The sequence below is a fragment of the Hermetia illucens genome, chromosome 4 (assembly GCF_905115235.1).
Source record: "Hermetia illucens chromosome 4, iHerIll2.2.curated.20191125, whole genome shotgun sequence".
NCBI classification, from domain to species: Eukaryota; Metazoa; Arthropoda; class Insecta; order Diptera; family Stratiomyidae; genus Hermetia; species Hermetia illucens.
This window is the reverse complement of record NC_051852.1, coordinates 50314743-50339951: the sequence shown is the minus strand read 5'-3', so window position 1 is coordinate 50339951 and position 25209 is coordinate 50314743. Positions and strand designations below refer to the sequence as shown.

General features: G+C 43.1%; 1 protein-coding gene across 3 annotated transcripts in view; it reads left to right on the top strand.

Annotated features, from left to right (window-relative positions):
• LOC119655179 (FMRFamide receptor) overlaps window positions 1-4912 on the top strand; it is a 331995-nt gene extending 327083 nt beyond the window's left edge. For all 3 annotated transcript variants that reach the window (XM_038060933.1, XM_038060931.1, XM_038060932.1), the window contains one exon: window positions 1656-4912. In XM_038060933.1, the coding sequence (XP_037916861.1) occupies window positions 2239-3756 (1518 nt within the window). In that variant the 5' untranslated portion in view covers window positions 1656-2238 and the 3' untranslated portion in view covers window positions 3757-4912. The remainder of the gene's footprint in view (window positions 1-1655) is intronic.
• The last annotated feature ends 20297 nt before the right edge of the window (window positions 4913-25209 follow it).

Genomic DNA, 25209 nt, shown 5'->3' with positions numbered 1-25209 from the left:
CTTCTTCTTTTTCTTCAGCCTTTGTCCCGTTCACAAGCGGGGTCAGCTCGTCGTGATCGGCTTCGCCATTTGGCTCTCTCCGAGGCCTGTGACTTAATCCGATCATCATGTTTGTAACGACATTCTATGCATTTTCTTGGTCGACCTGTCGCGGGGCCTGTCACCAAGAGAGATCAGGTAGGATTTAGCATAGTGGAATAACTCCAACTATAACTCTATTTATCTCTTTCCCTGATCTCAGCATTTTACTTTTGTTTTACTGAGGATAGTACAGAGTACGTTGCCTCAAACCCTCCTCCTTTACCTGGGCTTGGGACCAGCATACTATGTTAATAGCATGGCGGAGTTAGTGTATATCCAAAGTAATATTAAAATATTAAATTATAATATTAAATATATATCATGTAACCTTAGGGCTTTCGGGTGATCAAGCTTACGTCTCCTAGTGAATGGTGCTATGATTGATTCGTAGTCCCACCTTCCTGTACCAGACATTAGTAACCCTTAGTCCAGTTTGGATTCTATCACATAGGGTATCCTCATATTAGGTCAAAACAATATATAATAACTGGCGACAATGTGTGTTGAGTTTTAAGAGGGGTGGGGGGCTCCAAATAGATGTGTTTTTTCACAGAATATGATCGTCTGGGGTGTCAAATAAAAGAGCTCAATTAGTACTTTTTGAAACTGATGATATTTTTGAAACTAGATGAAACAGGGAAATGAGGCCTCAAAATGTGTGCCCCTAAAATTGTAACAGGCCTGGTTCGCAGAACTTCCTACCAACCGAAAATCTAAAAAAAACATAATGGTGCATTCATATGAAATCTAGTCCTCAAAATACATTCCGATATCTGCTTAAATAAAGTTATTAATCTTAGTGTGGTATTGAACTGTCATTGCAAATCCCAGCACGTCAATGTGGTGTGAGAGGAAAACCTTTTTTGATGTTCTGTGGTTAACAAGAATTCTGAAATTTTCACCTCGAACTGGCTCAGTTATTATACCGTTCCGTCTAAATCAGGTGAGTCCTGTTTGTCAGTGGTACGCAAAGGGAGTTAATATACCAAGGACTCCATCCTCTTTCCTAACTAATAAGCGGCAAACAAGCGTATGTTGGTCACTGTGGGTGTTATCATTACGTTTAGGTAGGTATTAAGGTTATAAAATTGAATTACGTATAAAACTAGCCATTTTTTCTGTTCCCTGGATAGCTTTGCCGTTGTATTTGGTATATAGTAAATTGCTGTTAATTGGATGATGATATTGATTGATGTTAATTTTAGCCACTCATAAAGCTGCTCTTCATTATAGCGTTCATTTTTAGAATTATATGACCTTTATGTAATTTCCCTCTTTCCTGTTACGCAGGCGTAATTAAATTGTTAATAGGGCCACCTAGCGCGACATCATATTTCAACCAATATAATTTAATTTAAATTCGATTTCCTGCTGCGAAGACGCAATCATTATTACGATATTCGCGCTGCGTCTTTCCAATCACCGCGAAAATCCAATAAGCATTAAAATTAATTACGGGTGGAAGTTAATTCATTTTATTCATTTGCTTTTATGCCATTCCTCGGTTTTAAATGTCAAATTATCTACAAATATTGAAATCACCCAATAATGTCAATATTATCTATTTATTGCAGATACTTCCATGAAGGACGATACCAGCAGGACAACCCGCAAAGCAAATAAAATGAAATAAAATTCCACGGAGTCGAGTTCGCTGCAGAGGAGTCCACGATTGACCGAGCCAAATATTAATTGGGATTTTAATCGAAGGAAATAGAATGAAAAATGCATTTATGTCAACCACGAGATATTTCAATTATTTTTTCGAGGCTTTGTTTTGAAACGCGAAATATATTTCCCTAGAATTTTTCATTAAGCTCCGTTGTCAAAATATAGATTGTTATGGCGATAAATTTATGGATGAATTTTTTTAGGTTGAACTTGTAAATTGTTAAATTGTTGTTAAGTAGTCACCAGGGGAACGTGTGTGTGTATATCAGGACGTTTGGTGTTTAATTTTAAACGAAAATTCAGATGCAAGAAGCTTTAATTTCACTAGGAAGTCAATAGTTGAGCGTTGTAGGTAGGCTGAAGAATAAGGACCTTAGGGGTGGACTGAGAAAATAGAATTCTAGCCCAGAATCAGATTCAGTTCATTCGAAGAACAATAATAAGAATGAGATATAAATGCGGATCTAGGATAATCAAAATCAACCGATGATTGACGTGAATATAACCAGTAATTTGAATAGCTACAACATTGATGACTATAACGGTAGTGGCAGTAGTAGCTTGGCAACGGTGATCGCCAATGCGTCCGTCTATGCAGCGACAAACCTGCTCCTGGGCAACAGTAGCGACGATCAGGTGACAGACGGTGATATTCTATCCACCATCAATGGATCATTCTACGATGCCGACAGGACTAATTTCACCTTCGACTTCAACCACACGATCGAGCACAGTATCCGGAATAACGGTAATGGCGCGACATGCCTTAATGCCTTTGATCCGACCCAGAAGCTAACAGAGTTTGAGTTCTGGGTGAGCGGGGTGATCCTCAACTTCGTGGGGCTGTTAGGTATCCTGGGCAATATCCTATCAATGGTGATATTGTCGCGACCGCAGATGCGATCCAGCATCAACTACTTGCTGATAGGGCTGGCGAGATGCGACACCGTCTTGATCATAACTTCCATGCTATTGTTCGGTATCCCGGCTATCTACCCGTACACAGGATATTTATTCTATTACTACTACTATATATATCCAAACATATCGCCATGTGTTTACCCGATAGCAATGGCGTCCCAGACAGCTAGCGTTTACTTGACCTTCACGGTGACCCTGGAACGTTACGTGGCCGTCTGCCACCCCCTTAAGGCACGCGCCCTTTGTACGTACGGCCGGGCCAAAATATATTTTATCGTTTGTCTTATTTTCGCGTTGCTCTACAATTTGCCCCGTTTCTGGGAGGTTATCGTGGTCACGCACGTGCAAAGCGATAACGATGTGATATTTTGCGTAACGGCCTCAAGTCTTCGGAGAAACTCGGATTATATCCGGGTGTATATACATTGGTGTTATTTGTTTTTTATTTATTTCATCCCGTTCTTTAGCTTAGCCGTGCTGAATTGCCTCATCTACCGCCAGGTGCAGAAGGCCAACCGCGAACGACAGCGACTCAGTCGGACGGAGAGGCGGGAGATCGGCCTGGCGACGATGCTCCTGTGCGTTGTTATCGTCTTCTTCTTACTGAACTTCCTAGCATTATATACAAATATCCTAGAGGCATTTTACGACATAATAAACGACTACTTGGTAAAAATATCAAATTTACTAGTAACAATAAATAGTAGTGCTAATTTCATAATTTATGTGATATTCGGCGAGAAGTTCAAACGAATCTTTCTCCTGTTATTTTGTAAAGGACGAATGGCGCGCGACACGCCAGACTTAATACATTACGAGAGTTCGATATCGAACGGCGACGGTACGGCAAATCGATCGTCCGGACGATTTTCGCGACACGGGACTCAGAGGAGCACGGTGAATCGGAATGGGATCTCGACCAGTGTGCGGGTTACAAAGACAAAGAGGAATAGGGCACCGTCACCGGGTCCTTGTGTTTACTATCCGGCCAGGGAATTGCAAAGGACGACTATACTGCCGTCGAGCGGGTCTATCCATTGCGATTGGAATACGAAAAATGGTCTGATGACGTCGGGGTTTTAAGAGAGGCGGTTCCTTTTGTGCAATGTTACTTTGTGTTTCGACAATCATTTCGAGTTTGTAGATACTTGCTTCGGCAGCTAACTCTTTTTGAAACATTCAATGGTGGAGAAATATGTACATTTAAAATCTTAGAGTTCCGTCTAGTCCCAAATATTGTTATCTTGCTGACGAGAATTCAGTTCAGTGGAAGGAAGGGGATGGATTAGAAAGTTACTTCGAAAAACCAAACTGCTTGTGATAGAAAGTTTAGAAACCAAATCCTTTGTTGTAATTACAGAAAAACATTTATTCCATCCGATTCTGCAACTGTCTTGCAGAACACTATTTAAAATTCAAACGAACCAAATCTGAGTATTATAGAATATAGCTTCGAAAAGTCATTCGATACGCTAAATATAACAAACCACATTTACAGAGAAGTTACTCCTTAGATATTTTCATTGAAAATGGATAACTGACGCCATACTTTTCCATCTAACCCCAAAAAGCTCTTCAAAAGTACAAGTTTTCCAGTCCATTACTACATCGATTAGTCCTTCATTTCGCAAAAGACCTTCCTTTAAGATTAATCGTTCTAATCAGGAGCAAATAGCTGCCACCCGGTACAAGGGTGCAACCATTATAGTCATCAATATTGACCTTCCGTAGGATGTATCCCTCTCGACCTCAGTTTGGATTTCGTTTTTAAAAAAATGAGTCCTTATACTTTCTCGCAAACTTTTTTTATCATTTGCAACTTTAACGTTCCTATTGCTTCCTACAACAAATTCAATTTGTTTGATTTTGAGAATTCATTATCCTTCCAGAAATGTTACAACGGCTAAATTTTTATACAACTATTGTAAAACAATGACGTTACCTAAGGCTATGTAAAAAGTTCTATTGTAAAAAGTGATTTTAACTGAAATATACCTAAATGAATTATAGATAAGATAAAAGTTGAAAAATAAAATAGTAAATGCCACAAGGCTCTCCTGGTAATTGAAAAATGTATAGCAATTGGAAAGACGATTGTTGAAAGGGTTAAATCGCGATCGCAACGAACTTAATGACAGGAAAAGATAAAATATAGGAGAAATGACTAAAGCAGGATTCGTAAAGTTAATAAAGTGAATGAAAAGATTTTGTATAATAAATTCTTTTTTGTTTAATTGAATGCTGGAGCGTTTTATTTATATCCTCAACTTTGATTTCGACTTATATGCAACATATATGTAGCAATTTGTATGATCAAGGGTAAGTACCGAATTTATGCTGGCCCCATATTAAGGACCTTGGTTGTGTGTAGTAATCTCGATTCAACCATAGTAGCAGTCTGATTCAATTGGTTGGAGAAATCGAAGAAGGCGAAGTCTTAGCGTCTTTTGACGACAAGGTTGTTTTTCCGAGTGTCCTGGTCAAAGAAGCGGTCGTTCTAGTAACATAGAAGATTGGCTACGTCAACAACAAGAAGGTTCACAATGGAGAGGTAAGGCAAAATGAAAACACATATGACGTTAATCAAAAACTGTATAGGGGAAAACTATTTATATACTTTAAGAGTTGAGTATTATAAACAGTTAAAAGGCGTCCCAATCAGCAAACCATTCTCCCCGTTTATAAGAGATCTTCATGGCCAACGTGGCAATGAAGTTAGCTTCGTCCGGTCTGAAAAAGTATGTGGACATCTGGTCCATCATCAGGAGAAACAAAGCTGAAAATATGCTCAATTACCTCAATAGACTACATTCTATTATTGGGTTCACTCTGGAGATAGACTTGCAGCTGAGGAGAGAGTGAAAGTAGAATATTAGGCATGGATACACAGGAAACCGACAGATAAAAAACGAGGTATTCTCAGCACCTCAAACCAGGCTCATCAACACATCTTTTCAACCGCATCATCTACCAGACGCTAACCCTTCCCATTTTCTCCGAAAGCGTGGTGAAAGAGATGAAATACATTTTTTAAATCGCCAGACTAAATGAATACACACAGCTAACTCCAGATCAATAGCCCAGAATAAAATTGTTTTGAAATTCAAGGAAATCTCCCTTTTGTTGAAATGCAAAGTGGGGAAACATGAATGTCGATTTCAGTAGCAGAAACAGCCAGCTCAGAACCCTTCTACAATTGACCAAGAATCCAATCGGACTAACAGAAGCAGTGTGGAAACGCTTTTTTAGAGAGTACCTGAAAGAAGCAGAGTTGACGAAAAAAAGGTATAATTATTATTATTCTGTTAAGGGAAAGTCGCACCGCATCCTTCAAGAACTATTAAGCTCCTTTTACTGGTTATAGTGTACCTATCGATCATAGTATCTCAAGCAGGCCTATAACCGTCAGGAACTTTAGTATGTTCCCTACTTCCAGATCTTTCAGCTTTACATCTGGTATTAAGTGTTCTCCCAGATCCCTCGACCTACTTTGCATAAGTGCCGGACACTGTCCCAGGACGTGTATAGAGGTTTCGTCATACTCCTCACAAAACCTGCAGACAGTGTCCGTAGATACCCTAGCTTCGCTAGGTGATAGTTCAGCCGACAATGACCAGTGAGAATTCCTACTATGATTCGGAGGTTCTTTTTGGTTAGGTTTAAGCAATCCTTTGTGCGCATGGGTTCGTATCCCCCAATAAGCACCGTGGACTATTCCATTCGTGGTAGCCCGCCCAGTATAGTTCCCTCAACCGTTCCTCTTCATTTCTTGGAGTCATAGCCATGAAACTGTTTTCGATTCCGCAGAAGGGTTCTGGTCGGTGTACAGGCGTCCCTGCTTCCTTCTTGGTTAGTTCGTCCGCTGCATCGTTGCATTCCAACCCAATATGGCCTGGAACCCAAAGTATCCAGACCTTGTTCGACAAGCCGAATATATTCAGTCTCTCAAGGCATTCCCACACCAGCCTAGAGTTCACCTGGTTGGACCTAAGTGCCTTGATTACTGCTTGGCTATCGGTGAGAATGGCTATGTACTGCCCCCTGTAGTTCCTTTAAAGATTAAAGGAGACACATTTGTGTATGGCGTATATTTCCGCCTGGAAGATGCTAGTGTACCTGCCCATTGGCTCAAAGTACATTTTCTTTGGACCAATGACACCGACATCCGCAATCCGTCAGTGTACCAGTTGCTGGTTTAAACCGTATGTCGCAGCTAAGTTCTCCCAGTTTGCCTTGTTACTCCAACGTGTTTCAAACTTCTTATCGAAGTGAAACCTCGTTGTCATGTTATCCCTTGGTATCAGTAATTTGGGATACCGCCTAGAAAGAATACCAATCTTCCTTCGATTTAGGCAGCTCCCCGCCTCACTCATACTACCGGCTATCCTGAATATTGCCTTCCTTGCCTGCATCTGTATGTTCAGATGAGGAGGGGCTAATCCCAGAAGAACCTCCAGGGATGGCGTTGGGCATGTCTTAATTGCCCCACTGATATACACGCAAGCTTTTGGAGCGTATCTAATTCCCTGGCTTGTGTACTGAGTTCGGTTCTTTGTGCCCAGATACCGCTCCATAGCTAATCATTGGCCTAATTATTGCAGTATTTATCCAAAGTAATATCTTCAGGTGCAACGCCATTTTTTCCCTGCTATGGATCTAGCAGTCATCAGAGCCTTTGTGGTTTTCGTGGCTTACGCCTCCTAGTGAATGGTACTATAGTGCTTTTGGCTGGGTTGATCCGCAGTCCCACCTTCCTGCACCAGGCACTATTAACTCTTAGTCTAGCTTGGATTCTATCACATTGAGTATTTTTATATTTGCCAATGTCGTCCGCGTAACCCTGGACCTGTATTCCAGTATTTGATAGCACGTCCAGGAGTTCATCCTCTACCATACTCCACATCAGCAGTGATAGTACCCCACCCTGTAGACAGCCGTCAGTGGTGTTCATGATAATAGAATTTGTACCTGTCGGTACTTCTATTTGCCTGCTTTCTAGCATTTTGCCCATCAGGGCATCTTGTATATGTGTGTGCGATGTGTTGTCGAATGCTCGATATTTAATATCCAAAAACGCACACAGTCCAATTCTTTTGTTTCTATGGCATCCCGTAGTACCTCTGTCAGCTGATACAGAGCAGTTTCAGTTGACCGTCCTGCCCGGTAAACGTGTTGACAGTGATGTAGGGGATTACGCTTTAGAACGTTAGTTCTAATATAGTTGTCCATGAACTTCTCCACCGTTTTGAGTACGAACGATGTTAGGCAAATTGGTCTGAAAGATTTAGGGTGAAAAGGATCCTTTTTACTCATCTCCAGGCCCTTGGTATGTAACCCAGTATTATGCTCGCCCTTACCACCCTCAGAAGAGACTCTAAGATAATTCCTAGGCCTCTCTGGAATAGTGTTGAGAAAATGCCATCTACTCCGGTTGATTTCAATGGCTTAAAAGTTCCCACTACCCACCTTAGCCTAGCTTCTGAGCATACCTCTTTTGCTAGTTTTCAGTTCTCCTTTCTTCCCCTTTTATTCGTTGTTGGGGTGTCAGGGAGAATGTTGTCGCCTGCTACCGTGGAGTGGGACCCCGGGAAATGAGTTTTAAGAAGCAGGTGTACCCTCTCCTCCTCATTCTCTTCTTCAAACAGACAGAGAATATTCCCCCGTCTTTGGCTACTGCCATGTACAGCCTGGTTGCTTCTGTGTTCGATCCCTTCACAGAATTCCCTGAAACTGTTTCGTTTCGCTTTCCTTATCACGTTACTGTACGCAGTCAGTGGATTTTTGTATTCCCGCCAGTCCCCGGTTTGGTTTGCCCGGTTGAAGAGTTTTCGTGCCTCTGTTCTCACTGTGGCCAGGTTCCTGGTCCACCATGGTACATCTCTTGATGACTTAACTGTCTTAGCCGAACAGTTGGCCTCATATGCGTCAATGACGACTGTGTTGAGATTTTCCAGCACTGTTTCTAGTGGAGGGGTTTTTCATTACTAACTTTATCTTAGCAAATATCGGAACGGGATATATTTTTAGGTCTAGATTTTGCATGGATGCACCCTTGTCAGTTTTTTCAGATTTTTCCGTTAGGTAGGTTCTGAGAACGGGACTTGTTATGCTTTTTGGGGCCCCCATTTTTAACCCTCACTCCACTATATTTTACTCAGCATCAAAAACAGAATCGAGCCCTTTCACTTGATTTACACTTCTTTGCCATATATGAGGAGTTACCCCTTAAATCCAGTGCAATGATGCCACCCGGTGTATGTAAAGAGGTTCACACACTACACGTTTTCACAAAATTTCGTGACATTTGGATCAGCCGTCTCCGAATAATTCCGGTGTGACAGACAGATAGAGGTACAGACAGATAATGAACTCATTCTAATAAGGTTTTATTTCATACTGAACCTTGAGAATAGCAAGATTTTCAAACAAGTGCTAATGCAGACACCTTTCCGAACTCAGGGGATCACAATTCTTTTCAGCCCCTTGAATTTTCCATTTTCAGGTGAGCCCTCTATCAAGGTGTATCCTCAGGTATTTAACAACATCCGATTGGGATATGGCAACGTTTTTGACCACAAAGTAAATGCCACTCACACTCACTTCGACTCGTTAGAATTCATCCAGTGGAAGATGTGAAATCACTTTTCTACTTCCCTTAGATGCCATTCCAATTGCAGAAAAGCTAGTTCTGGGTCTGCATGTGAACTTAAGATTGCGGAATCGTCCACAAAGGTAGCTGTGATATAGGATAACAGTGCATTTCCTGGATTCATAACGTTGAGGCTATATTGCAAAATTATGAATTTTTTCGTTTGAAGCCAATATACAGAGCTTTTCTGCCACATGTTAGGCAGAAGATAAGAGGCCCCGCACACTTGGCCCTCATCTCCTACAATATATTCGACGACGACTGGCCCAGCATGAAGAAATGTCTTCATGAGACGTTAGAACTTTCAAACACCAGTTGCATACTAGGCTTAAAAAACAAAAATATCGACTTGTTTTACGCGTCGGTTAACTACCAACTTTCTTTGTTAATAAACAAAATAAAAACGAGGCATACTCCCAAGAAACCATTATTACCTTTACTGAGAATTACAGGAACAGGGCCCTCGATGTCTTTGTACGAGGCCTAAATAGAGATATTTCCAGAATACTAATGAGTCAAAAACTCCATATCCTGCCCAAGGCAGGTTTCACAATTCAAATTTTAGGAATATTTCCATCCACCAAGATAGGCTTAGCAACATAATGCCAGTACCGATCAACCAAATTTCGAACCCTCATCCTAAACCAAATGCCCTTCGCCAGTTGAAGGTGCCCGAAAGGAATGAAATGTACCACGCCAGGCACTTTTAGCAGCAGCAGCTATCGAATCCTCATCCCCATCCAAGCCCCCGTTCCGATGGAAGTAGACACCCCACTTCAGTCTCATTATGCGAATTACATGAAAGAAGCCTCTTCCAATTAAATGCTTAAACGAGTTTGCGCAGTACCAAAGGAAATCGCAATGTCTCTACAATATCGAAACATATGACGAAGTTGATGATCCTATCGGCCATTCATCGCCAAACCTCCAACATCAGAAAGGACACTATTAAGAAGATCAAGTCGACTTCAACCTAAATTTTATGATGGAACCCTGTTCAGCGTACTCTACATAGAATACGTTGTGAAAGATGGTAAGATATTGAAATTTTTGATTGACACACAACAAGAATTTCATATCCATTAAAATACCGCAAATAATAAATACGACTTCAGAAGAACAAGGTGGAATCTTGTGAACCCGACTAAAGAACCCTTCTTCTATTGTTAAAAAGATGATCGAAAGCGAAGAAGAACATCTGCAAAATTTGCGGGCACTATTAACCCAGCTGAGAAATGCAAATCTCCAAATCAACATAGGCTCTTCTTTAAGGAACAGACCGAATTATATATCATCTCCTGGGAAGGACTCCTACCCGCTCCGAAAAGATTCAAAATTAACTAGCACTTAACCTTGAAACGTTGGTTAAGTGTTAATTCCATCTCATCGATAGGTACAATAGAATCGTGCTAGACGTTTACAGAAATGAAGTCCAGGAAATCGTGCAAGTAAACAAACTTGTCAGGCGGAGTACCGTATACTCTAATCTGATAGATATGGCAGAAATCAATCAAATTCTCTCCTCTTGCGATACAAGGACGATACTCCAGCTATAAGGTCTGAACCCTTCATCATCATCATCAACGGCGCAACAACCGGTATCTGGTCTAGGCCTGCCTTAATAAGGAACTCCAGACAACCCGGTTTCGCGTCGAAGTCCACCTATTCGCTACCTCTAAAAGCTGTATGCCATCCTGGCTTAGGCCATCGTTCCACCTCAAGCAGGGTCTGCCTCGTCTTCTTTTTCTACCATAGATATTGCCCTTATAGACTTTGTAATGATAAGTATGGTGATAAGAGATCAAGTCGATCCCTTGAGTGGCCGATAACGACCTAGAGGGCAGAGCTATCCCAAAAAAACTAAACAATTTGGCAAAATTTGACCGTGAAGGTCCGCCCACGAAGATTGCAGCTCTATCAAAGCTCTCGGTCGACACGTTCTTGCACGCCTCTGTGCTAGCCAGGCTCGGGAATGTGGGGGGGTCCTTTGAGCGCTTTGATCCCTCACGCTTCATTACTAAAAATAACGTGTCTTTACCGGTGCGTGGGTCCGCACCGGATTTTAAAATCGAATTTCACGTAAGAATTCGCGACGGCCTATCGAATAAAACCAGAACGCGAGCTAAATTGGAAAAAAAAAAAAAAAAAAAAAAAAAAAAAAAAAAAAAAAAAAAAAAACGGCTCGACCGCGCGCGTGGAGCCGTTTGTCTCCGGACCCGAGTGCCGCGATCAAGTATTGGAAAATCTACGACGGATCACCTTCCCGATTGCCGTCCCTTCCGCCTCAGATCTTGAACGAGGCGCGGCCGGTGAGGTTCCCACCCTTCCTCGACATCCTCCGGCCAGTTATTCTTTTAGAGGATGTCCCTTGTGTAAGAATCCCGCGGGAAAAAAAAGAGGAACTAAGGAGAGGGAGTCCTCAAACTACTTCCGATTACGAAAAATTCATTATTTAATATAAAATTCTAAGATATTATCTATCAACACAAAGGTGACAATAAAATAATTAATTATACCAATTCAAAAAAAAAAAAAAGAAATAATATGGCAAATGAAAAATATTAAACATAAAATAAAAAAAAGAAAATAAAATAAAATAAAAAAGAAAAAAAAAAAAAACAAAATCCAACCACTTACGTACTCTAGTCGTCACGCCGAGCTCGGTTAACGGCTGGTATACAGGTTCTAAAAGAAAAACAATAAATTATGTCACGTATGCAAGGACAATATGATAATTACAGTTTTTCTGTTTCACTATTTTTTTTTTCTTTTTAGTTCCGACTATAGGTACAACTTTTTCAAAGATTTCTTAAATAAATGTATTTATTTTGCTCGTCTGATCACACCATTAGCGAAACACTTCACTGATTTCTTAAATAGAGGCACTTATATTGCTCGTCTGATCAAATCATTAGCGAATCGCTTCACTGATCTTTTCCTTAAGTCAATTATGTGTTATTACCTTTCCAATTTTTGCTTTCGGGTGAAAATTTATCCAGTGCCTATTGCTTCTTTATGGTGACTCTATGGTCATTACATCACCTTCCTTTGCTAAGTTCTCAAGCTCCAAAAACTTCCTCCTTCACCTCCTAAACTCTTTCGCCCAAGAAAACAACCTCGCTGCTGCCTTTTTCTCCTTTTTCCACTCCAATCTTCAAAATCCAATTCCCGAATCTCATCCAATCACTCGCCTCTAGATTTCACACAAAAACTCCAAATCAATTCCCGAATCACATCCAACCACTCGCCTCTAGATCTAGATCTCTCAACCAAAAAAAACTCCAAAACCCATCTCGAATCTCCTTCAACCGCTCGCCTCTAGATCTCAAATCCAACCCCCCCGTTTTTTCCTTCCCGCCAAAAACCTTCTCCCAGCAACATTCTCGCTGCCTTTGTTCGTGCACCGCTTCTATTCCCGCTACATAGCCTTTCTCACTCGGCAATGTTGCGGCAACATGCGCATGCGCCTGCAGATGCGGCAAATCATTCCCCTCCTGTCAAGATCAATTCGCTTCAATACATTGAATAATGTGCAATCTGCGGCGAACTTTAAGGCAATTGCACACTATTAAATGCATTGTTTAAGCAGTTTGATTAAGAAAGAGCCGAATGAAATTCCGCTCCCGTCGCGCAGCCGCGGTCACTACAGGGCAGCTGGGTTTTCGAGACCCGGTCGAGGAAAGAAAGCTGAAGACCAGTGAGGGCCTCACTGCTGATAGCGGCTGGGTGTTGGCGGTTACAAGGAAAGGTAGACCGAGATCCAAACCCACATTAGGCCTTGAGGTCCTTCGCGTGAGCGATGCCCAGGTTACGACCCTCCATGTCCTCCAGCTCGTATTGAACCGTTCCGACTCGACCGATGACCTTCGCCTTCACGAACTTCCGATCCAATTTGGCATTATATCGCTTTGCTGCACTGCTTAAGTTGAAGAGCCGCTTATACACGATATCTCCGACCTGAAATTCACGAGCTCGGGATCGTAAGTTGTAACCCCTTTCCTGTGTCTCTCTTGCCCGAAGGATTCGCCCTTGAACCTCTGCTCTCAGAATAGCAAGTTTATCCTGAGAACAGATCTCCAAGGTCGCATCAGGTAAGGCGTTCAGGCGTCGTAAGAGGGCGTAGGTACTCCCATGGGTGACCATGCTTTGCCCAAAAACGACGTGATAGGGTGATGTCCCTATCGAGACGTGTTTCGCTGAACGCAAGGCACAGTTGATGGATGACAACTTGTTATCCCAATCTCTTTGATCAGGACCAATATAAGCGCGTATAGCAGCCAACAGTGAGCGATTTACTCGCTCCGAGGCGTTTGCCTGCGGGGAGTATAAAGCGGTGTAAATGTGTTGAATGCCATACTGGTTCAGAAGATCGTTGAAAGCCACGGATTTGAACTGTACCCCATTATCAGATGTGATCGACTCAGGGATTCCAAACACATGAAAGATTCTCTTCTCCAAGTATTCTGTCAGCACGTTTGCGGTAAACCGTTTAATCGGCTCCACAAATGAAAACTTTGAGAGAGAATCGAGAACGACTATTGCTCCGATATTTCCGGCGCGAGATCTGGGGTATGGGCCGATCAAATCGATATACAAACGTTGAAATACCCGATCGGAGATGAGCGCTTTTCCCATTAGAGGTTGGAGCGTTTGGTTGGGAGCTTTTGACGTCTTGCACGATTCACAATTGCGGATATAGTCCTTGACCTGTGAAACCATTTTAGGCCAATAAAACCACAACCGCAGTCTACCCAAGGTTTTACCAACCCCCCCATGTGCACTCAAAGGATGATCATGGGCACGGGTGATCACCTCCATCGTCAGCTCCTCCGGAATCCAAAGCTTCCAAGCCTGTTGTTCCTGCATCTCATCTCCTGAAGCATGATTGGTTCGTTTGTATACCAACCCATCGCATACCTGCAGATCAGGGAGTTTGTTGGAATTCTCCCTAATACGCTCTATTAACTGCAAATAGTTCGCAGACCGAAAATGTGGTGAATTAAAGTCCACGTCTGCGTTGTTCCCACTTCTCTCCAAAGCATCCACCTCCGCTGGTGAATACATGCGAGATAGAGAATCCGGGACCAGATGTTGTGATCCCTTTCTGTGTTTAATGATGAACGAGAATCCTTGAAGCTTCAATGCCCATCTGGCCAGTCTGCCGTGAAGGTCGGACTGGTTCATCAGCCATTTGAGCGAAGCGTGGTCAGTTACCACTTCGAATGTTGTGCCTTCAACATACGCTCGGAATTTGCGCACTGCCTCCACCGCTGCCAGACATTCTTGCTCAGTGACAGTGTAGTTTCGCTGAGGCTGTGTAAGCTTCTTCGACATATACGCTATAGGAACTTCATGTCCCTCCTCTGTCTTCTGCATCAGCACCGCTCCTATGCCATGTTGACTTGCGTCACAATGTATGGCGAAAGGCTTGGAGAAGTCGGGGCTGTGCAGAACTGGAGCCGAGGAGAGACTCGTTTTCAGAGCGTCGAAGGCCGAAATAGCTTCCTCAGACCAGCAAAACTGACGCTTCTTCTGCAGCATGTCTGTCAACGGTGCAGTCAGCGAAGCGTAATTTGGCACAAATCGCTGATACCACCCACACATCCCAAGAAACCGCCGCAGTTGCCTGACGGTTTTCGGCCGCGGAAAATCTTTAATGGCGTGTACCTTGTCGGGATCGGTACAAATCGTCCCGTTACCGATGATGTGCCCCAAGTATCGAACTTCCTTCATGACAAACTTGCTCTTCCGGATGTTCAACGTCAAGCCAGCGCGTCTCATACAGAGAGCCACTTCGCTTAAGAGCAGCAGGTGCTGATCGAAGGTCTCTGTAATAAGTAGCAAGTCATCTAAATATACAAAGACTTGATGACGTAAGTGAGCAGGGATGACCTTATCCATCAGTCGTTGCATGGTTTGAGGTGCATTGCAGAGCCCAAACGGCATGGTCACAAACTGATAGAGTGGCCGACCTGGGACGGTGAAGGCAGTCTTATCCTTGGACGCCTCCTCCAGAGGAATTTGCCAGAACGCATCCTTCAGATCTAAACTCGTAATGAATCTAGCCTTCGGGAGACGACTGAAAATCCCCTCGATGAGAGGTAAAGGATAAGCGTCCTTCACCGTTACACTATTCACTTTACGTGCATCAAGGCAAAGTCGCACTTTACCAGGTTTCACCACAAGGGTAACTGGCGAAGACCAGGCGCTTTGCGATTCTTCGATGACTCCCAAAGCCAGCATCCTATCAATCTCTTCGTAGAGGAGCTTTTCGATGGCGGGAGAGACTGAGAAGTGTCTCTGTTTAATCGGTTTGTTACCGCCGACATCGATGACGTGTGTCGTGAGACTTGTACGTCCTAAGCCCTCCGACTCGAAAGATGGAAAACTGCCAATGACAGCATCGAGCCTTGCTCGCTGGTGTGTCGTCAACTGGTGTTGATTGACGTTCGCAACATTTTCGATAGAACAAACGGAAGGTACAAATAAGTCCGGTGCGAGATCGAACTTGCGCACAAAATCAGCTCCAAGGTAAAGATTTTGCGTTAACGACGGGATAAGGAGGAACGACATCGATTCCGTCCGATCACGAAACGTGATGTTAGCTGACACTCTGCCTACTGTCGAGTGGCTAGTCCCATCAGCTGTCCTGAGATCGATGCGTAATCTCTCCCACTTGTACCGACCGTCGTTAATAATTTTCCGGGCGAAATCCGAAGCTAAGCAACTTACAGTGGCTCCGGTATCAATCAGTCCTGAAACACGCTCACCCAAGACTGTGACATCCGCATACGGGCGAATATCATTAATGGGCCGACTCGTGAGAATGGCAGAGTAGTAAAGACGACGGTTGCGCATTATTCGCATCCAATAGTGCCGTAAGCGAAGAGTAGAGCGCTTCGGTTTTTTCGTCGCCACCTCTGCTACTCCGAAAATCCGTTCTCTGGCCGCTTGGTATTGTTGCAGTCTTACGTGCAACGGCCTCAGAACCGAAAGCATCGGTTTCCTTGAAACAATTGGTGGTGGGGTCAAATCCGGGTAGGTCATATTAACATTATCGGACCGCTTCAACACGGTAACTTTCGGAGTTACTGTGGAAGACGTTGTCGCAACGCCTGCGCAGTCACGTGCGTCCAATGCAGGAGCGCCCTCATGACTGGGGCTGGGCTCTGGAACTCGACAATTTGGACATACGGGCTTACGAGTGTTCGGGCGCCCGCAACCGAAACAAAAGACTTTGGGATCCTCCCAACAGTCTTCAAACAAATGTCCAATCTGCCGACAATTCCAGCAGACCAAGTCCAAATCTCGATTCTGAATCTCAGACTGAGGATTTCCTGAGATGTTCTTTATGTCAACACCCTCTTCAGATTCAGCAGAATAGCTGTGTAATTGGTGAGAGAGCCTGCTTGAGAGACGCTCCTCTAAAATTTCGCTTTGCTGCACTAACTTACGCAGCTCGCGAACCGTACTAGCCGGGAAATAGAGAAGTTGCCTCTGAACATCGGGTCTCAGCCCACGACGTAGCAACTCTACCAACTTGTCTTCCGTTAAAGAATTTTCTAGCCTATTGGCTAGCGAACGCACAGCTTTATAGTAACTGTCGAAATCTTCGGATGGACCTTGCATGCGCTCCCTCATCAATTCAAGGATATCCCAGTCATCTAGAGAATCCTTAAACTCATGGCGAAGAGCCTCACGAAAAGAGGTCCACTCGATTCGTCCGACAGACTGGTGGTAGTCCCAGTACCAATCTGCTGCTCTGTCTCTGAAAAGAGTGTGTACATAAGTACACAGCAGGCCAAAATCCCCCTGTAGGGTTGTGTTGGTCAAAGCCTCCACGCGGAACAAGAATTGGTTGATTGGCAAAGTTTTCGATGTGCCATCAAAAACCAAGTTCCAGGATGCCAAAATTGAATACACACGATCTGCTGATTTTGTATTAAGCGGTCGTGCCTGGCATCCATACGGCGAATCGTCCTCGTCAGAGTCGGTAAAATCGTACATATAGTCGAGTCCGGATCTGTCGTCATGTCGTTGAAAGTTCTCGGATCCGGACCTATCGTCAAGTCCGTCAAAACCAACGTCACGTTTATGGTCATGTATATAAAAATTATCTTTATTCTGTCGATAGTCACGTCTGTCTTCAAAATGCACTGCACGAGTTGAAGCAGGCTGATGTTGAGCTGCCTGATGCACTGAGTGCGTGTTCGAGTTCGAGTCTCGAAGCGGAGCAAATTGCTCTCGAACCAATCCTTCCACTCGTGAAGCGTCCGTCGCCCTAGCATCCCGCGTGGAAGGATCAACCCAACCCACAGGATCTCTCCTCGCCGCCTCATGCCACCGTCAGTCGTCACGGCGTGCTGGCAGGTCAAGCTCAGCTGAGCTCCACTGACCTGGAGGTAACGTGGAAGGGAGACGATAAAGGTCGCGAGACCCGTGATCTCGTTGATGGGACATGTTGGTTAATAAAATTTAAAAAAAATAAAATTGGAAACGACCAAAAGGAAGTCCAAGAAAAAGACGAAACGAAATTCCAAAGCGAAAAGAAGCAATAAATTGGAAAAAGAAACGAAGTATATAGAAAAAGGGTAAAATGATCAAATCAAGCAAAAAGAAGAAAGGAAGAAAAAATAAAAAAAAAAAAAAAAAAAAAATAAGGCAAACTAAAGGAAATGAAAAAAAATTAACTATATAATAATCTAAACCGAACGATAAGAAAAAGAAAGGAAAAAAAATAATAATTACGAGGACTCCTCTCTCTCCAAATTGTCAACTCCATATTCACTCCCGCAGAACTCTCGGATGACTAAAAAGCCATCCCAACCTCATAAACTTTTTCCACATCTGTGTGCAGAAAACTTCCACACACAGTGTTTTTCATGAAGAAACAACAACCGAGTTGCTCCCCGTCGCAGAATATTAGATAAAAAGAACAAGCCAAAAAGGGAACGCGAGAATTCAATCTTCCTCGTCTGGAGTCAGAGAACAAAGTGAAGATGAATCATTGAGGACGGAATGGCACAGCATATAGCCGACTACCTCCGTATTCCATCAAGGATTCATCTCACCCGCCACTTCCTCCCTACGAAGAAGAAAGAATATTTAATTTTCTTTAAAATTCCGAGACGAAGAGATAGCCGTTTCACATTAAGGTAGGGAAGGGCACTCCTCAGAAGCTCGGACGGCAATACCTTTCAGCTTATAGCCGCAAAGGCCCGTAGATCCAGAGACTTCTGGAAGGCAATCACCTACGAGACGTTAAGTCTCAAGACAAACACAACAAACGACTAGCTCTTTTGGTATTCTACCAAGGATAGGGCAGGAAACTCTACGTTACAAGGTGGGAAAGGAAATTGAGGCTTAGGAACACTTGCTTCCGGGGAAAAAGGCGTGAAACCTAAACTAGAAATCTGAAGACAAGTGTACGTGGAGCCTAGCCGGGAACAATATTGAGAATCTATTGATTCTCTATCCGACACCACCAAACGAAGTTGTGAGCCGGAATAGGCTATCTTCCACATGATTCAGGAAACCTGTAAATAATAAATCATGCCTGAATCCAGGAAATGTTGGGCCCCACGTTGGGCGCCATTTGTAATGATAAGTATGGTGATAAGAGATCAAGTCGATCCCTTGAGTGGCCGATAACGACCTAGAGGGCAGAGCTATCCCAAAAAAACTAAACAATTTGGCAAAATTTGACCGTGAAGGTCCGCCCACGAAGATTGCAGCTCTATCAAAGCTCTCGGTCGACACGTTCTTGCACGCCTCTGTGCTAGCCAGGCTCGGGAATGTGGGGGGGTCCTTTGAGCGCTTTGATCCCTCACGCTTCATTACTAAAAATAACGTGTCTTTACCGGTGCGTGGGTCCGCACCGGATTTTAAAATCGAATTTCACGTAAGAATTCGCGACGGCCTATCGAATAAAACCAGAACGCGAGCTAAATTGGAAAAAAAAAAAAAAAAAAAAAAAAAAAAAAAAAAAACGGCTCGACCGCGCGCGTGGAGCCGTTTGTCTCCGGACCCGAGTGCCGCGATCAAGTATTGGAAAATCTACGACGGATCACCTTCCCGATTGCCGTCCCTTCCGCCTCAGATCTTGAACGAGGCGCGGCCGGTGAGGTTCCCACCCTTCCTCGACATCCTCCGGCCAGTTATTCTTTTAGAGGATGTCCCTTGTGTAAGAATCCCGCGGGAAAAAAAAGAGGAACTAAGGAGAGGGAGTCCTCAAACTACTTCCGATTACGAAAAATTCATTATTTAATATAAAATTCTAAGATATTATCTATCAACACAAAGGTGACAATAAAATAATTAATTATACCAATTCAAAAAAAAAAAAAAGAAATAATATGGCAAATGAAAAATATTAAACATAAAATAAAAAAAAGAAAATAAAATAAAATAAAAAAGAAAAAAAAAAAAACAAAATCCAACCACTTACGTACTCTAGTCGTCACGCCGAGCTCGGTTAACGGCTGGTATACAGGTTCTAAAAGAAAAACAATAAATTATGTCACGTATGCAAGGACAATATGATAATTACAGTTTTTCTGTTTCACTATTTTTTTTTTCTTTTTAGTTCCGACTATAGGTACAACTTTTTCAAAGATTTCTTAAATAAATGTATTTATTTTGCTCGTCTGATCACACCATTAGCGAAACACTTCACTGATTTCTTAAATAGAGGCACTTATATTGCTCGTCTGATCAAATCATTAGCGAATCGCTTCACTGATCTTTTCCTTAAGTCAATTATGTGTTATTACCTTTCCAATTTTTGCTTTCGGGTGAAAATTTATCCAGTGCCTATTGCTTCTTTATGGTGACTCTATGGTCATTACATCACCTTCCTTTGCTAAGTTCTCAAGCTCCAAAAACTTCCTCCTTCACCTCCTAAACTCTTTCGCCCAAGAAAACAACCTCGCTGCTGCCTTTTTCTCCTTTTTCCACTCCAATCTTCAAAATCCAATTCCCGAATCTCATCCAATCACTCGCCTCTAGATTTCACACAAAAACTCCAAATCAATTCCCGAATCACATCCAACCACTCGCCTCTAGATCTAGATCTCTCAACCAAAAAAAACTCCAAAACCCATCTCGAATCTCCTTCAACCGCTCGCCTCTAGATCTCAAATCCAACCCCCCCGTTTTTTCCTTCCCGCCAAAAACCTTCTCCCAGCAACATTCTCGCTGCCTTTGTTCGTGCACCGCTTCTATTCCCGCTACATAGCCTTTCTCACTCGGCAATGTTGCGGCAACATGCGCATGCGCCTGCAGATGCGGCAAATCATTCCCCTCCTGTCAAGATCAATTCGCTTCAATACATTGAATAATGTGCAATCTGCGGCGAACTTTAAGGCAATTGCACACTATTAAATGCATTGTTTAAGCAGTTTGATTAAGAAAGAGCCGAATGAAATTCCGCTCCCGTCGCGCAGCCGCGGTCACTACAACTTTTCGGGCATAATCATCCTCATCCATACGGATTAAGTGACCCGCACACCGTAATCTATTGAGCCGGATTTTATCCACAGCCTGACGGTCATGAAATAGGCTCTGTTGGCTGATAACAACCGTGAGCGGATTTCATCATCGTAGCTGTTATCGGTTGTGATTTTCGACCCTAGATAGGAGAAATTATCAACGGTTGTAGTCTCCTATCTTTATTCTTCCCGTTTGACCAGTCCGGTTTGATATTGTTGGTTTTCGGTGCTGACGGTGTCACCATACATTTTGTCTTGCTTTCATTGATGTCCAGCCCAAGATCTCGCGCCGATGACCGCCTGTTCGATCTGGATGAAGGCAGTTTGTACGTCTCGGATCGTTCTTCCCACGATGTCAATATTGTCAGCATAGTAGTTGCGGGACTTAAAGAGAATCGTACCCCCGTATTTACCTCAGCATCAGGGACCACTTTCTCCAGCGCCAGGTTAAAGAGGACGCTTCATAGGGCATCCCCTTGTCGTAGACCGTTGTTGATGTCGAATGGTCTTGAGAGTGACCCTGCTGCTTTTGTCTGGCCTCGCACATTGGTCAGGGTCAGCCTAGTCTTATCAATTTCGTTGGGATACCGAATTCTCTCAGGATCGTGAACACTTTTACCCTGGCTATGCCATCATAGGCCGCCTTAAAGTCGATAAAAAGATGGTGCAACTGATGTCCGTCTTCCAACAGTTTTCCATCGCTTGCCTGGAGTGAAGCCGCTTTGGTATGGGCCGAAGATGTTCTGGGCGTATGGGGCTATCCGGCCTAGCAAGATAGTGGAGAATATCTTATAGATGGTACTCAACAACATGATACCTCTATAATTGCTGCAATGTAAGATATCTCCATTTTTATCTATGAGACAGATAATGCTTCGTTGCCAGTTGTCAGGCATTGGTTTGCTGCCCCACATCTTGAGCGCAAGTTGATGAACCACTTGGTGTAATTGGTCTCCTCTATATCTTATATCTCTATATCTTAACCAATTCGACTGTATTTGCATCGTCCATCGTATGATTTTTAATCCCATGACGGACTGTTTCTTCTATAATTGGTGATGGCAGTATTTGTCCGTCGTCTTTAGTTCGCTGGACCTCTAACTCGCCGATGTTCTGCTTGTTGAGCAGTTCATCACAGTACTCAACCCATCGCTCCAATATGCCCATTCTGTCGGAAATTAGATTTTCTTCTTTGTCTCGGGAGGATGACCATCGAGGTGCATAAGGCTTCACCCTGCTGCCTTTTAAGTAAAACTTGCGCGCCGGGTTCGGTTGCTCCCTATACTTTTTGAGTTCACAGAATTGTTGATTCTCCCAGGCTTCCTTTTTCCGTCTGTGAAGTGGCTTCTCCGCTCAACGGAGTTCGTGATAAGTCTCAGGGCGTCCCCGCGTGCTTTGACAACCCCCGTTGCTTACATTCATTCATTCTTTTTGCGATTGGGGTATGTTTGTCGCCATATTAATGATAACGTTTTTCAGGTGATTGTGAAGATCATTTGTTGATGCTTCATCTCTGGGATCTCTGTTGACTGTGGTTATTGCCGCATCCACTTCCCCTTATAGGTGTTGCGGAGGACTGTGTTGTGGATGGCTTCAGCGTAACTCTCATTTGATTGTCAGAGGAGATTCTAAGTGGTGTTGTTTTTCAAACCCGGAGCTTCATGCCAATGAGATAGTGATCCGAGTCTATATTAACCCCCCTATATGTTCTGCCATTCATCAAGGCTGAGAGATGGCGGCGGTATATTTTCAAAGTCGATAGTAGCAGGTTTCATTTTTTGGCTGATTAAGAGGTAGGTTTCTTCGAGCTCATTATTTACAGGATAGTCACCATAATATATGGTGTTGTGGCTCTTCTCCAGAAAAGCGGTTCCTGTCCAACGCATCTCCTGCAACGCTTATCCCTATATTGGCAGAGGGTAGCGGTTGCTTGGCAGCTCCCTCTCTGTACAGAGAGCGCACGATCCTTGAGAAAATGCCCAAATCGTTATTCTGTTTACGTTTCCCGATTCGTTGTTGTGTTGTCAGTCCAGTGCAAGGTTCCTTTTCTGGCTCCGTAACAAGTTGTTTTCCAAACCCTTGATGCTGGTAAAACGATCTCTCCTACTCAATGATGCCTGCCTACCGAAATCCGAGAGTACCACATTTGAAAAGATCATATTTCTGTCCGCTATACTAGACAATGTGATGATTATTTTAAATTGTTCCAGTCTATTTGTTTCAAAAAAAGCGAAATACAGGCTAGTAGGAAACACTCCTATCATACAAAACGTAACAATCTGCACGAGAAACCAACTGCAACGTTTTGCCACGGAAGATTATATCCCGCGATTCCTAGACGGGCATTACGCTTCTTGCGTGCACCGATATCACAGCAAACCAAAATTAAATGCGAATCCTTAACGGAACATACGTTATCAATTTTTGAAACGACACAATCCAAATAAACGCTGTAGAATACACAAGCAACGAAGTATGGACCTTACACAGTGAAGAATATGAGACTCAACGTGGAATACCTCCATGAGTTCCACCTGGACAACTTGAAAAGGTTAGAATTATTTCCACTCACTAATGTCGCATCTATCGGAATCAATGTTACAGCCATCGTCAGACGATCAGGTACATCACTAACCTTTTATATTCCTACCCAGATCTTCTAACACTAAGATCACTAAGATCATTGATGCTCGTAATCTGTGAGGCACAGATTTTTTAAGGAGGGAGGAGTTAACAGCAGTCGGCCCTGACACATTCTGTACCTACTTTTATTAGGTTGTTGCAAATGAAATGGCCGTTTTGGTACTAAAATTTGAAACGACTGTAAAGCTTACAAAAATTTATTTATTTAATCAAAATAGGTGCCAGTTGATTCAAAATGATAAATTCGTCGAAGGCAATTTTGACAGCCTCTTCGTTCCCAAATGTTTTTCCGCCAAAAAGTGATCCAAATGCTTAAAAAAGTGGTAGTCGGTTGGCGAAAGGTCCGGTGAATATGGTGGATGAGGCAAAGTCTCATACTGCAATTCGTTCAACTTTTGAACCGTTGTTCTGGAAAGATCAGGTCGTACATTGTTGTGAAGGAGTATCATACCATCTCTGTTGACCAATTTCGGCCATTGAATACTCAATTTTCGGTGCATTTCCACGAGTTGGGCACAGTATTTCCGTGCATCGGATGGAGGCTCGGTTTCGGCATATGCTTCGGTGGCTCATCAGTATCTAGCCATTGCACTGATCGGCGACGATTGTCGTATAATATCCACTTTTCATCACATGTCACTATTCTGTGCAAAAAGGCGTTGCTCCTGTTGCGGGAGAGTAAGGAACTGCAAATGTCCATTCGAAGCGCCATGTTTTGCTCCGTAAGTGCTTGCGGTACCCATTTGTCGAGCTTTTTCACCTTTCGAAGTTGTTGCAAGTGCCGGGAAACTGTCGAATAGTGTACGCCCAGTTTCTTTGCAATGTCTCTCACAGACTGACGTGTGTCGGATTCGCCTCGCACACGCAGCGATGGTCCTGGTTGTCCATGTGGCTCACTTTGAAGGTTTACATCGCCTGACCGGAATTTTTGGAACCACCACCGTGTGATTCGTTCGCTTACCGTATCAGCTCCAATTGCGCTGTAAATGTTTCTGGTCGCCTCCGCTACTTTATGACCGAGTTTGAACTCATACAGAAAAAGTATACGGTTTCGGCTCCTTTCGATCCTTTTTTACTTTTCATTCACTGTTATCACAACGACATTCAAAACTGAAATGACTCCTTGGTTAAATGTAGGAGTATTTATACTTCATTATCCGACACCAACAGCGCTAACTGATGGTGGTTTGGCACAGCAAAATCGCAACTAACTTCACTTGATTGCCAAATCGACCATCTCATATGCAACAACCTAATACTATCGCATTCCCTCAAATTAACGCATTCCCACAATATCTGTAATATCATACTTGCCGTATATTTTCCAGCCAGCGCATTCCCAATTCCAACCCCATAGTTACCCTTTTAATAAACTTTCCACCAACCCATCGCCGCGTACTTCAGCGTTCGCATTTTTCTGTCTACACGCACATCCGCGATCGTATTTGTCCGCCTTCATATTTCGCTTAATGTGAAATTGCTCTAAATGGGTAAAACCACTAACGATGTAAATTTGAATTAATAAAAGTAAATGAAATAGGGAAAGAATTGTGAAGTTCCTACAGAGAAATACAGTCGCTTGTCACTCCTTAATAAAAGTAGTTTCATTTAGCCTTCATATCGTAACTTAAGGGAAGCAACACCTTTAGAAATGAGAAAAATATGAATTTTTCCGTATTTTTTTTAGTGGGGATAAAACAATCAAATCATTTTAAAATAAAGACATAAGTTTATTCTAACTTCAAACTAATAAAA